At 52.3% G+C, this 13,573-nt stretch overlaps 1 protein-coding gene across 3 annotated transcripts; it reads left to right on the forward strand.

Annotated features, from left to right (window-relative positions):
- The first annotated feature begins 471 nt into the window (after positions 1–471).
- Positions 472–13,130, forward strand: USB1 (U6 snRNA biogenesis phosphodiesterase 1). 3 transcript variants are annotated; one of them, XM_028095994.2, is made up of 7 exons: positions 472–627; positions 1,483–1,649; positions 3,864–4,047; positions 9,473–9,526; positions 10,471–10,576; positions 11,813–11,896; positions 12,943–13,130. In XM_028095994.2, exons 1-7 carry the CDS (start codon positions 524–526, stop codon positions 13,045–13,047), a joined length of 804 nt encoding a protein of 267 aa, XP_027951795.2. In that variant the 5' UTR covers positions 472–523; the 3' UTR covers positions 13,048–13,130. The 3 variants fall into 3 exon arrangements, with proteins under 3 accessions (XP_027951795.2, XP_027951806.2, XP_027951814.2); XM_028096005.2 differs by lacking the exon at positions 12,943–13,130 and adding an exon at positions 12,739–12,936; XM_028096013.2 differs by lacking the exon at positions 12,943–13,130 and adding an exon at positions 6,518–6,587.
- The last annotated feature ends 443 nt before the right edge of the window (positions 13,131–13,573 follow it).

A 13,573-nucleotide genomic window follows, 5' to 3' on the forward strand; every position in this document is an offset into this window, starting at 1 on the left:
GAGGGGCCTCCTAGACCCTCTGATCTTCTGGAACTGACCCGCTTCTGACTGCTCAGCTTGCTCTTAGGAGACGGGCCCCTGGAGCTCGGGCTCTGGACCGGCTTGAGGAGGGGGCTCCCGGACCTCTGATCCCGTCCGGGCCTCGAGGACAGGGATCTCCGCTGGGTCTAGCGCGCTGACCGCTGACCCAGGGACCGTCCGTGGCTAGGAGGTCTGGTCGCGGATGGCTGCTGACAGAGGAGGGTACAGAGAGGTCAGGGCCCGGAGCGATCTGTGAAATGGGCACACAGAGGCTAGGGGTGCGGTTCCGGGAGGCGCCAGGTAGCCGTCAAGGCGCTGCGAGCTGGCAGGCAGCGTGGTCTGGGTGTAGAGTCCCGCCCGAGTCCGGCGGGGCCCCGCCCCTCCAGGCCCCGCCCCGAGGCGGTGCTTCCCCGGGCCCCGCCCCCGGGAGGGCACTTCCGGCGTAGCCGAATTCCGGGTGCGATCGCTCGCGGCTACGGGCTGCTGTCGTGGAGGAGGCCCCATGAGTGCGGCGCCCCTGGTGGGCTACAGTAGCAGCGGCTCGGAGGATGAGGACGAGGCCGAGGCCGGGGCCCAGGCGCGGCCGGGGACTGGAGGCTGCCGGCGGTAAGGAGCGAGGAGATCTTTCTGGGGAGGCTGCTGGTTCGCGCGACACCCCGACGGAACCCGGGCGTCTGAAGGGAAAGGGGCGATGGTGCGGAGCGACTCTCCAGGGAAGAAAGAGGGGTACAGCGGAAAAGGAGAGTCCGGAGGACAGCCCTGGACACGGCCCCAGAGTGCCCCCACCTGGCTAGGCCAAGGTTAGGAGGCAGGAAACGTGGGCTCGGGTCCCCCCTCCAGCGCTGGCCGCCGCCAGGATCTCCTGGCGCGCACCACAGCACCACCCTAGGTCTGTTTCCACATATGGAGGGTGTTTTCATCCATCCAGTAAATGCTCATGGAGCACCCGCTCTGCGCCAGGCTGTGACACTCGGCAATGAACGAAACGGTCGAAGTCTGACTTAGTGGAGCTGCAGTTCTCAAGTGCCACCCCTGGTGCTTTGAAGAGTGCCTTTCAAGCAGTAGTATCTCTGTTGATCTCACAATAGCTCTGTCAGGTAAAGTACACTTTACAGATGAGGAGACTGAGGCCCACAGAGTACACATGACTTGCTCAAGACCCCAAAGCTCGGAAGCACTTGTCCACTGTTCAGGGAATGTGACCTCTGAACAACACACTGCTGCCTGCCCAGTTGTTTCCCATGCTCCCAGCTAAAGTCAGCCTCCTGGGGCTGTGGGGAGACCCCAGTGAGACAGTACTGGGGAAAGAGCTTTGTGGTTATCTAAAAGCTGCTTCCAGCACCTGGTGGGAAATTGATGCGCACAGTCACCCTGGATAAGGGGTTATGACTTTTGCTGTAGGCACAGAGGTGGAGAATGCCAGGAGGCTAAGTGTGCTCATTTCCTTTTTCTCTCTTGCAGTACCCAGAGCCCCCTTCCCAGCCAGAGGTTGCCGGTACCCGACAGTGTGCTGCACATGTTCCTAGACACCGAGGAGGAGCCTGAGGATGACCGGGAAAAACACGGGGGCCGGGTGCGCACCTTCCCCCATGAGCGGGGCAACTGGGCCACCCACGTCTATGTGCCATGTGAGTAACGTGTAAAGGGCGAGTGACTGAGATTTGATAGGTGCCTCTTGATGGGAGGAAGCTGGCCCCAACCAGGAGGAACAAGCCAGAAACCTTGACATGGATGGTAGGAGAGAGATGGACTTAGCAGAGAGAGAACGAGTTTCAAGAATTGGGGAGTTTTTCCTGTAAACCTGTTTTCAAAAAGTTTCGAATTCGTTGCCTGAAATATTTTTTTAATTAACCCTGGGTATAATGTTTTCCCACTCATGAGGTGACCAAGGGAGGGTCTAGGGCAGTGTCAAGGCCATCCCGGAGTGTGGCTGCAGCTGGCAGTTTATTCCTGAGAGGGCCCTGGGTGTGCTGGGGCAGGTCCCCCTCCCGCCCCTACCAGCCCCCATGAGTGAGTGGCAGGCAAAAAAATGCCCAGGCGCCGGAGTCAGACCTCACTTCACTACCCAGTGCTCTGGGCACCCTTTAGTAAGTTACTGGACTTCCCAGAGCTTCAGTATCCTTATCTCTAAAATGGGGATTATAGAAATCCATATATCCTAGGACTGTTGTGAAGATTAAATCAGATCATTTGTGTCAGGCTCTTAACACAATACACAGAGTAGGTGGTGGCTCTTAGTATTTTGTGTTCGATCAGGTCAACTCTTAGAGCCTCCATTTCCCCATCCACAGAATGAGAATGATTCTCTGTACTGCCTACTCACCAGGGCATTGGAACTAATTGACTAACAGACTGGGTGTGAGCAGACCGTTACCCATGCAGCTCCAGTCCCACATTTGGTTAAAAAAAAAGAAGAAGAATATGTGAACATACAGTGGTGGTCATTGTAGTGTTCTTCGTCTTTGTGAAAAATTAGGAGCATTCTAAACATTTATCAGGAGATTCTAAACATCTAATAGGTGACTGATAAAGGAAGTGCTGTTGGTGATTATGGATTACTGTGAACCTATGATCAGCTTGTCCTGTGCACTGAGAGGAAGCTATCCAACATGTAGCGTTACATGAAGAAAGTCAGTGGAAGGGACACCTGGGTGGCTCAGTCGGTTAAGCTTGTGCCTTCGACTCAGGTCATGATCCCAGGGTCCTGGGATCGAGCTCCACATGGGGCTCCCTGCTCCGCGGGGAGTCTGCTTCTCCCTCTGCCTGCCGCTCCCCCTGCTCATGCTCTCTCTCTGCCTCTGACCAATAAATAAATAAAATCTTTTAAAAAAAAAGAAAGAAAGAAAAAAGCCAGTGGAAGAACAGTTTGAATGGTACACTCTCATTTTTTCAACAAATAAAATGTATACACGAGGATATGCACTGAGAAGAGGCTAGGGAGATAGGCATCCATCTCTGACAGTCTTGAAAGTGGGGTGTATGCCCCCTGGGGGAGAGGTCAAGATGATCCATCCAGAAGAAAAGTATTAGAACTTCTTTATATATCCCTTTTTATCTCATCTTTTAATTTTCTTAAATTTTTTATTTTTTTTATTTTTTAGAGATAGAGGCACAGCAAGAGAGGGAACACAAGCAGGGGGAGTGGGAGAGGGAGAAGCAGGCTTCCTGCCGAGCAGGGAGCCCAATGCAGGGCTCGATCCCAGGACCTGGGATCATGACCTGAGCTGAAGGCAGATGCTTAACGACTGAGCCTCCCAGGCGCCCCATCTCATCTTTTAAAAGTTTCTGTTCTTGGGGTGCCTGGCTGGCTCAGTCAAAAGGGCATGCGACTCTATCTCGGGGTGATGAGGTCGAGCCCCACATTGGGTGTGGAGATTACCAAAAAATAAATAGACTTTAAATAAATAAATAAATAAAATAAAATTTCCATTCTCGAGAGTGTACCTTTTACAGTGGACATAATTTTGTAACATGTACATTTGTAACTTATAAATAAATACACGTTTGTTGCACATATGCGTGCAAGTTTGTTTGACTAATGGCCCAGGTGATCACAATAGTTTGGAGACTGCTCGATGCTCTAGGTGATAGGATTTTGGGGGGCCCTGCTTTCTCCTTGGCATATTTCCTTTTTTTACTTGAATTCTTTACAATGAGCATACGTGTGTTACTTCTATAACCACAAAATCATATATTAAAATAGATAGAGCTAGGCTGCTTTCAAAGTAATTTTCCCCCAAAATCCAGAGTAGTGAAGGCCTTTCTCGGCCTTCTGGGATTCTTCATTCAGCCACACGGCCCTGGCTAAGAGAATGGCCTGCCCTCTCTACTCTTCCCTCCAGATGAGACCAGGGAGGAATTCCTGGATCTGCTGGACATGCTGCTGCCCCACGCCCAGACCTATGTTCCCCGGCTGGTGCAGATGGAGGCATTCCACCTCAGCCTGTCCCAGAGCGTGGTGCTGCGGCATCACTGGATCCTCCCGTTCGTGCAGGCTCTGAAAGACCGCATGGCCACCTTCCCGCGGTGAGTGCCCGGCGCTTCCTCTGCCTCTCCCCTCGTTTCCTCCTCTTGGCTCCTCTTCCTGTCCTAAGCTACTGTGGGGGTATAGGTGTGGGGTATGCTACCCCAGCCAGCAGGCCAGACCTGAGGGTTAGAACACTGAACATCTCCTGGAGCTGCCAGCCGTATACCCCATCTTGGGCGACTTTGGACAGGCCACAGAAGCTCTGGAAGCCTTGTGTCCTTACCTGCGGGCAGGTCCTGGTAGCCACCTCCAAGGGGACCTATGGAGATTGAATTGAGGCAGGCCCCGGCTTGGCAAAGGATGGGAACTGGCCCCCACCTCTGGTTTAGTCTGCTAGCCTAGGACTTCTCCTTCCTCAACTTTGCATATCTCTTCTTTCTACCAATGTGCCTTTCCTCCTACACTTGGCCAGGTCGAAGCCCTGCCCCTTCCTTGAGGCTCTCCAATTTGGCATCTCCCCCAGAGTTCCTCAGTCCTGGGGATCATCCCATGCTGGGGCAGTTTATACCCTCGTGCTCATTTCATGCATATCCAGTCCTTGGCCCCTTTGGAGCCAAGCGCTCGCAGGCCCAGGAATGCAACTTCTCTCTGAATACCCCACGGGTCTTCTCCAGATGCTTTGCTGACTATAGGCATCAAATGGATGTTTGTTGAACAATTGAGAAGAGAGAGGGATCCTCTGAGTGTTAGTTCCAGAAGGAGCCCAAGAAGCCATTCAAGGTGGTGGTTTTATTTGCAAAGCCCTTGGTTCAAATGAAGTGTTACCCAAAAGCCTGGATGTGTAGATGTGTAGGAGAAAAACAGAAGTCTTCCAGAGCGCAAGCCCCACTCCCACAGTGCGGGAGGCCTCAGGCCCAAGATTTCCATAGATGCACTCTGCCCAGGTAGGGAACTGCCCATTCGGTTCAGCCCTTTCTGGGGGCCAGAAGAGGAAGGGACTTGCTCCAGTTCAGTCAGCCGGAGAAATCAGGACTATCTCCACCTCATTCAGTGCCCAGCCCACCCCACCACTCCCGTTTTTTTATCATTGCTACCAAATTGACTGAGCAATATGTATATTAGTCAGGACTCCCTTGGTCACAGATACCAGAGATCCAACCCAAAGTGGCTTAAACTGAGGGGGAATTCATAGGCTGGTATAACTAAAAAGTTCAGAAGTCACGCTGGCTTCCTGCATGAGTGGATTGGGGTGAACAGAAGATGGCACCTGACTCACCGTCTCTTAGCTCGGCACCTCTCTGTGTGGGCTTCCTTCTCACAAAGACAAAGAAGGCCACCGGCAACTTGGGGCTGCCAGTCCACCAGCCTAGGAAGCCAGCCCTCTTTTCTAATAGCTTCAGCAAAAGTCACAGGAACGACTTTGATTGGTCTGACTTGGCTAATGTGCTCTTCGTCTGTGAGTCCAGTTGGCAGAACCCTTTCCCCTTCTACGTGAGGATGTTTCAGTTGCCGGCTTCCAGCTCTGTTCTCTGGGTAAAGGTGGGATGTCAGCTGTGTCTGGGGCCACCGACTTTGGTAAAAATGACTTATCATCGCACTGCATGCATCTGGGCGGCAAAGACCATGCGAGAACGAAACCTCTGGTGGGAAGCCATGGCGCTGGGCTCCTCAGCGTGCAGTGGTCCTTTGACTGGACAAGTCCCTTGCTGGGACCTCTGCAAACTTTGCCCACGGGCCATTGCTAGAGATAATGGTCCCTGGGGAGCCCAGATGTAGCTCATGCTCTTGCTCTCTGTGGGACCAGGAGCAGCGCCTAGATCACCAAGCTGGCTCCCCTTGATGTTCCGCTGCTAGTGCGTGTGTCTCCTCCCCTGTGTCCTGGAGAAAGCCGGACTAGGTGGCCTCTTTGGGTTTGTTTGGTTGAGCCTGTGACCAAGAGTGGGCAGCAGCACACCTTCGATTCTGTTGCTGCAACCGAGGGAATGCTGTGTTCTGATTGGCCAGGCCTGGGTCAGGTGTGCCCCCCCGAGGGGGGGGCAGCAGGGTAGAGACCCCTCCCCCAGCACAAAATGGGGGGAGCAGCCCTCCAATACAAGATTCCTGGGAGAAGGGGGGTTGGTTGGTGTCTTAGCCAGGGTTCTGTGAAGTCTCGAGTAGTGGCTACTTCCCGCTCACTAGGTCCGATCAACAGTGTCAACATCAATGTCATGGACCAATGTAGTGTCTTGTGTAAGCAAAAAGTGATGAGACCCTGCAAAATAAATGATGGCGTAGGGCTGGAGACGATCTACCCAAGAGGCAGGGCAGTGAAGGCGTGTTGCTGGCCTTGCCTGCTGAAAGCCCACTGACCCTGGGCCTCGTGGACGGGGCTGGAGAAAAATGAATTGCCAGGCCAGTAGCCACATTCCAGGAACCAGGGGCTATGTTGATCTGCTTGAGCAATAAAACCACATCTAGAACACCAGCTGCAATTGGGGTCACCTCTTGGTTAAGCTTCTTCTAACCTGCCGCCATTCTCTTCCTGTCTAGTTCACTTCTGCGAACACCGCGACAATTAGCCAGTGCCCTAGGCCTGCCCGAGACTCTGCTGTCTACCATGGTAACTACACCCGCCTCTCAGCTCGGGTGTTTCCAGCTCCCTCACTGGAGCCACCTGTTGGTTTCAGGCAACTAACCCAGCAAACTGTGAGATCCCCTCCCTAACTCCTCAAGCTGTGGCATTCACGCTGGATCTCTACTTAGTGAGCCCATATCACGAAATTCGGCCTGATCCAACTCTACGATGCTTGCACCACACCTTTAAAATCTATCCCCACACACGTTCCGTGGATTTCTGCTCATGTAGATTAGAAACTGAGGTAGTAGTTTGGAGCATGGCACATCTCCTCACGAGTCACACTTTGTACCTCATCTTAAGGGGTCTGCTGGGACTTTATAGGTCTAGAAGCAAAAGCGGGGAGCACGCCTGGGTGGCTCAGTCCGTTAAGCGTCTGTCTTGGGCTCAGGTCATGATCCTGGGGTCCTGGGATCGAGTCCAGCATTGGGCTCTCTGTTCAGCCAGGAGCCTGCCTCTCCCTCTGCCTCTGCCCCTTCCCCCTGCTCCTGCGTGCACGTGCGCTCGCTCCGCTCTCTCTATCAAATAAATAAAATCTTAAAAAAAAAGATGAAAAAAATAAAATAAAACATCTTTTAAAGAAAAATAGAAGCAAAGACGGGTAATGGGGGTGGCTCCTGAGGAGACTCGCCATCCTCCTGCAGGGCAACTGCCTCAGTGCCAGGTGAATCCCCTCGAATGGAGGTGGAAAGGCCCAAACCACTGGGAAAGAAAGCTCGTGAGAATTTAGGGGCTCAGGGCGCCAGCTTCATCAGGGCTTCCCACACGTCCCCCTCCCAAAGGATCCCAGTCTTTCCCAAGCAGTGTCCTTACTTGAACTGCAGCAGCCGCTCAACTAGTTCAACTTGTGTAATTCAGCGGATCACAGGATGCGGTTCTGCCTTGGAGTTTCTGCAGTTACAGCCCTGAGGCTGTGGGGCAGGAGGGTCTCCCTTAGGGCACACCTAGAGGTTCCTAGGTCCCTGATGCTGCTTGAGTTGGGAATTCGAATCCCTGAGCTCACCCTGTTCTTTTGCCACTTTGTCCAGCGACATTAAGAGCAGCCAACCAATGTCATTATATTCCATAGTTTCCCCCAAATTGTTTGAAAGTATCATACAGTACTTAGCTCCTTCTAATAAATGGTTGACTGAGATCATGCATTGCAGATATTGTACGCATCTCTATAATCAGTTCCCACGTGGACTACCAGCGCTCACTTTTACTACTAGAAACAGAGTCAGTAGTGTCTTTGAATCTAATCAGAGAGCCAGTTCCGGAAGCCTCCAGAACGGGTTCAGAAGACTCAATCTTAAAATCCTGGTTTAGAACCACTCTCAGTACCCAAATCTGTGTTGGGTTCTCCAGAGAAACAGAACCAATAGGATAGAAATAGAGACAGAGGTAGAGATACACAGAGATTTATTATAGGAATTGGCTCACACAGTAATGAAAGTCGAGAAATCCTACAATCTGCCATCCTCAAGCTGGGGAACCAGGAAAGCCGGTGGTATCATTCAGTCTGAGTCCAAAAGCCTGAGAATGGGGGTGGGGGGGAGATGACTGATGGTGTAAGTCCCAATAGAGCCTAAAAGCCTAAGAACCAGGAAAGTCAACGTCCAGTGTCCAAGGGCAGGAGAAGATGAATGTGTCCGCTCAAGCAGAGAGTAGGAGTGCCAGTTTGCCCTTCCTCTGCCTCTGTTCTGTCCAGGCCCTCACTGGATTGAATGATGCCCACCCAAATTGGGGAGGGCCATTTGCTTTATGCCGTTCACCAATTCAAATGCCAATCTTTTCCAGAAACATCCTCACAAACACACCCAGAAATAATGTTTTACCAGCCCTTTGGGCATCCTTCAGCCCAGTCACGTTGACACATAAAATTAACCCTCACAGTTGGGCACAAACCTCCAATGTCCACTTCAGGACGTTTGTCAGGTCCCTTGCAGAACTCTGGGTAAACTTGACACTTGACCAAGCTCCTGCTGGTTCCGTCATCCCTTACATTTTCCCCAAAAGGGATGCATTAGGAGGCCGAAGACTGACAGGGAAGCCCAATTTGACTGAGTCTGAGCCCCAGGACAAGTGAGATTCTACCCAGCGTGCTGGGGTGTTGTGTTCCATCATACAGAACCTTGGCCCGGAGGCCGTCAATGATCATTTCTTGCAGTGGGATTTGCCAAGTTGGTCCCTCTGAGATCTCCTAGTGTCTCAGAGAACACAAACCGGAACCAGCCAGAATGAAAGCAGTTACCTGACGACTGAACTTGATGGGCCCTGTGTAACTGATCTGAGAGATGGGTGGGTACATGGATGGGCAGGTGTTTCTGCCCCATTTCCACACCAACAGAAACCCACTTCCCCTCATTAAAGCATCATAGGTGACAGCAAGGGCTTTGGAATCAGACAGACTGAGGTTAAGATTGTGGCTCACCAAATTCAACTTCACCTAACCTCAGCTTCCGTGTCTGTAAAATGGGCATAGTTAAAGTGTCTGCATCACAGAGTCACATGAGGATGCCCTCAGCTCAGGCCCTGGCACATGGGAAATGTTCATCTGTTATCACCTTGATGAAGAAGACTTTCTCAGTTCCCATCGGTAAAATTAAAATAGTCTCAAATTGTTCATTGGGATGAACTGCTATTAATAAAAATTTTGCTAGCATCTGAATGAAGCTATGTGTTACTGCAACTGGGTGATTATGTAAGGCCTTGTCCAGCTCTAATATTTTAGGGTTCAGTTATACCACCTGTATAATAGGGTAACAAAATGAAGTGTGCAGTGAGTTAACTGTATTTTCAAAATCTTTCTTTTTAATATAAACTTTTTTCAGATTTTTTTCCTCTTATTATTCTTCCTGAAACGTGGTCTTTCCTCTTCTAAATTCCAGATTCTTCTTTACCGCCAACCGGGTAAAGATTTATACCAATCAAGAGAAAACCAGGTGAGTCTCCCCATCTGCCCCCAGTTTGCTTCCAGAAGATTCTCTGGAGTAAAGACTGAAAGGGTGCTTTGCTTCCAGCCTTGCCTGCCCCATTTTTTTCTTTGTTTGTGTTCTAACCAACTCTATGACTACAAAAGCAGCTATTCCCAAATCTGAACCTTTCATTAAGAAAAATAACTAGAGGAACATGGGGGGAGGGGGGCAGAGATAGAGAAAAACATCTCAGTAAAATGAACAAAAGCCTGCCACTGGAAGAAAACATGGGCCCCTGCCCAGCTCCATCCCCACTTGAACATTTAGCTCATACCATCACCTCCGTGACCTCTCATTTCCACGCTGTCACACGCCTGCCCTTGATAGGTCCATCACTGGGCAGTCATGAGGCGCCAATGAGGCCAGCATGTTCCAGCAGTAGTGGAGTGGGTTGAAGCTGGGAGGTGAGGGATTAGAGATAGTGACAGTGGGCAAGTCATCTGATAAGTTTCACTGAGACCAGGAGGGTGTCTGGCTGAAGATGTGGGCTCACAGGAGGGTCTTTAAAGATGAGGGAGCGTGTTTGAGAGCTGAGGGGAGGGTGGCCGGTGCCCAGAAGCCACGTCCCCAAGAGAAACAGTCCAGACTCAGGAGTCATGCGACACTGGAGAGCAGGGCCGCAGAAGCTTGGGGGTTGTAGACACGTGGCAGGGGCACATGAAGAAGTTCCTCAAGGATCGTGAGCCCCCCGGGAAGGAGGAGAGATGTGTGGTTAGGACTGGGGAAGGAAGGTTTAGGGACAGAGGAAAGAGCCAGCTCAGAGGGCAGGCAAGTGAGGCAACCAGGAGAGGGGGGAGAACCAAGGCCCCCTGACCTGCTTCCTGTGTCCTGCCCTGCCCCCAGGGCAGATGGTTTAGGTTCTCAGGGGCTGCATCTCATGCTCACCTTGTCTCCACTTCTGCCTTCCCCAGGACCTTTGTCGGGCTCGAGGTCACCTCCGGGCACGCCCAGTTTCTGGACCTGGTCTCGGAGGTAGACAGAGTCATGGAGGAATTTGACCTCACCACTTTCTACCAGGTAACAAACAGCCTCTGCCTCTCCATTGGCCTGCCTAAAAGTGGAATCAAACCATCCTCGGAGGAGCCCTTGTTAGAGGCAAACTGAAGAGCCCTCCAGAACTTGCCCCCGTGAAGTGTCCTGAAGGCCAGCCTTCGGAGGACACAGGCCTCCAGGAGAGAGGGGAGCGGAGGGGCCGTGGCAGAGTCAGGTTCAGCCCATCGGAAGTCCAACGCTTCATAGAAATCTCGTTTTATCTTCAATATGTACAAGATTTACCCATTCTGCTCCATATGGATCCATGTTCATCTCTTTTTTGAGAAGTAGTAGTTCTCCCAAATTTTTTTTAGTAAAATTGACACACCAAGAGGAGCGCTAGCTTTCCGAACCTTCCTGCACCTCACCCTGCCCCATGCCCTCCGGGGGTATTTGACTCCAAACTGAGTATCAGGTCCTTAAAGGGCCCTTGGTTTTGCTTGATATATTCTTTTAAAGCCTTGCTGAGGCATAGGAGTGTGAGTTTCAGTGGAGATTATTACTCATAATTTTAGACATTTTGGTTTTTGTTCATTTCATGTTAGAAAGTATGTCATCTATTGAAATGTTCTAGATCAGAAAATAGAGCTGGAGCCTGCGTTCTCATCCACGTCCCAGATTTAATGACTGTTAAGGGAAAGCCTCTGGAAGCAGGACTGTCTTAGTCAGCTGAGTCCACCATAACGAAATACCCTAGATGGAGTGCTTTAAACAGCAGATATTTCTTTTCTCACAATTCTGGAGCCTAGAAGTCCAAGATCAAGGTGCCATCATGGTCCGTTTTTGGCTCAGACTCACTGACTGTGTCCTCGTGGTGGAAAGAGAGGAAGCCAGCTTTCTGCCATCTCTGATACAGGCATGAATCCCATCATGAGGGCCCCCGCTTTGATAAACTCCTCTAACCCTAATTATCTCCCAGAGGCCCCATCTCCAAATACCACTGCATTGGGAGTTGAGGCTTCAACATAGGCATCTGGCAGGTGGGGAGGGGGGCAGGTTATGGACACAATTCAGTCCATAGCCGGGGCCAACCCAGAGCTATTTTATCTATCTGCGGAGGGTGCCTGGGATCAACACTGATCAGCACTGAGAGTCTAGTCTCTCCTGGAGCAGGCCAGGGCTCCAGCAGGGATACCGCGACAAGGGTCACAGACCTCCTGTCACGTCTGGATGGGCCAAGGCATCCAGGTGACCGCCTGCCTCCCTGCTGTTCTTCCACAGGACCCTTCATTCCACGTCAGTCTGGCCTGGTGTGTGGGTGACGCGCGTCTCCCCCTAGAAGGGCGGTGCCTACGGGAACTACAGGTGAATTCGCGGCGGGAGCACAGAGGGTGCCCAACGCCAGGAGTGACGGGCCGCATGTTAGGGAGGGGAGGGGGAGGTTTGCCTGCAGGCCCTGAGGATTATGCGTGCAAACCAGAATCTGGGGGAGGAGACCCCCATCGCCTGACCTTGCTACTCAAAGGGCAGGCCCATGGCCACAGCCCCGGGGAGCCTATTAGCAATCCAGACTCTTTGGTCCCAACCCAGACCTAAGAAATCAGAATTGCATTTTAACAAGATCTCTAGGGATTTGTGTGCACGGTAAAATTTGAGAAGCACTGCCCTACACCACTGATCTGAGAGAATGCTGTAGGCCTCTCCTGAAGTCCTAGCCCTCCGCCCAGAGGTTGAAAGTTCGGGTGCCCAGCAGGGCCTGGCAGGTGTGAAATGTGCCATGTGTAAGGCACATCCACCCCGTACCCTTCCTGCTCTGATAAGCAGATGAGATGGTTCACTTTCCCGTCAGTGCCTTCGGAGGAGCTGATACTCCTTCACCGCTGGGAGAGTTTAGAGTGGGGAATGTTGCCATGTAGGACTGTGGACCAAGTGTCGCTAGCACTTGTTTTTCAAGGGAGACCGGAAATCCAGATTTTTATGCGCAGTCTCTCATTTTCAAATGTTAGCACTAATGTGAATTTTTTTTAAACATGTTGCAAGCCAAGCAGAGTGTGTGCAGGAGGATAGAGCCCCTGGGCCATCAGTAAGCAGCCACTTCTGCTCTTGGCCTAATCATGCTATGGGGGCAAAGAGCCCTGGTTTTGGGCTCCAGCAGACCCGATCCCAGTTTTTTCAGGTTCTGAGTGTCCATTTCCTCCTCTGCACAGTTGGGATGATAGGACCCACCTCCCCAGATGGCAGAGCTGATGAGACAAGACACCTAAGCGCAGAGTCTAGGGCCTGCACGGCCCTCAGCCTCCCTGCACGGTGCCTAACTCCTGAAGGAGTTTAGTAGGCTGGGCTTGTTCGCAGTGCCCTCTGGGTCCCTGATTCCCCTAATGCGACTGTCCTTTCTCGGCTCGCGGTGGAAGAACATCGTGGATGAGTTTGAAGACCCCGAGATGGTGCTGCGTGCCCACGCCGAACAGGTCCGCTGCAAGTCTGGGAACAAGTTCTTCTCGATGCCTTTGCAGTGAGCACGAGAGACCCTCGGCCCTGGCCCCTCTGCAGGCCAGGCAGAGATGGAGAAGCCTGCCCCAAGCCCTGGGGAGGCTCTCAGCCTCCCAGCGCACTGGGAGGCCTGGTCTGGAACGCAGCCACTGCCCGTCCTCCCTGGGGGCTGGTTCAGGCTGGTTCGCGCCTGGCTGGTTTGGGTTGCAGGTCTGGCCCTGGGGTGTGTGGTCATTGTCAGGAATCACCAGTAGAGGGCAGCCTGGGCTTCCTAGTTCTAGATCTGTGGTCTGTGGTCATGCCACACACAAAAGAACGTCAGGGTCACCTCAGCGAGCCCACCCAGACTCAGCCAGCACCCCCACTGTAGCCCCGCCAACAAACTGCCCCTCCCCCACCCCCTCCTCCCATCAGCGGTTGGCATTTGGAGGCCGTTGGCCTCCATCAGGGCTCTTTAAACCCTCATGCCCTGGCTCTTCCCCACTCGCGCTGAACATTCGGTGTTTTAATGGGCCTGTCACCCTCCCTCCCTGAAGCACATCGCTTTTATTT

This window comes from Eumetopias jubatus, unplaced genomic scaffold (assembly GCF_037043125.1).
Source record: "Eumetopias jubatus isolate StellerSeaLion01/CBP00866 unplaced genomic scaffold, mEumJub1_p1.0 scaffold_10, whole genome shotgun sequence".
Lineage (NCBI taxonomy): Eukaryota > Metazoa > Chordata > Mammalia > Carnivora > Otariidae > Eumetopias > Eumetopias jubatus.

Coding starts and splice junctions, on each gene's coding strand:
- USB1 (XM_028095994.2), top strand. CDS start 524: ATGAGTGCGGCGCCCCTGGTGGGCTACAGTAGCAGCGGCTCGGAGGAT. Junction 1,650..3,863: donor CACCCACGTCTATGTGCCAT/GTGAGTAACGTG, acceptor TCTTCCCTCCAG/ATGAGACCAGGGAGGAATTC. Junction 10,577..11,812: donor ACCTCACCACTTTCTACCAG/GTAACAAACAGC, acceptor GTTCTTCCACAG/GACCCTTCATTCCACGTCAG.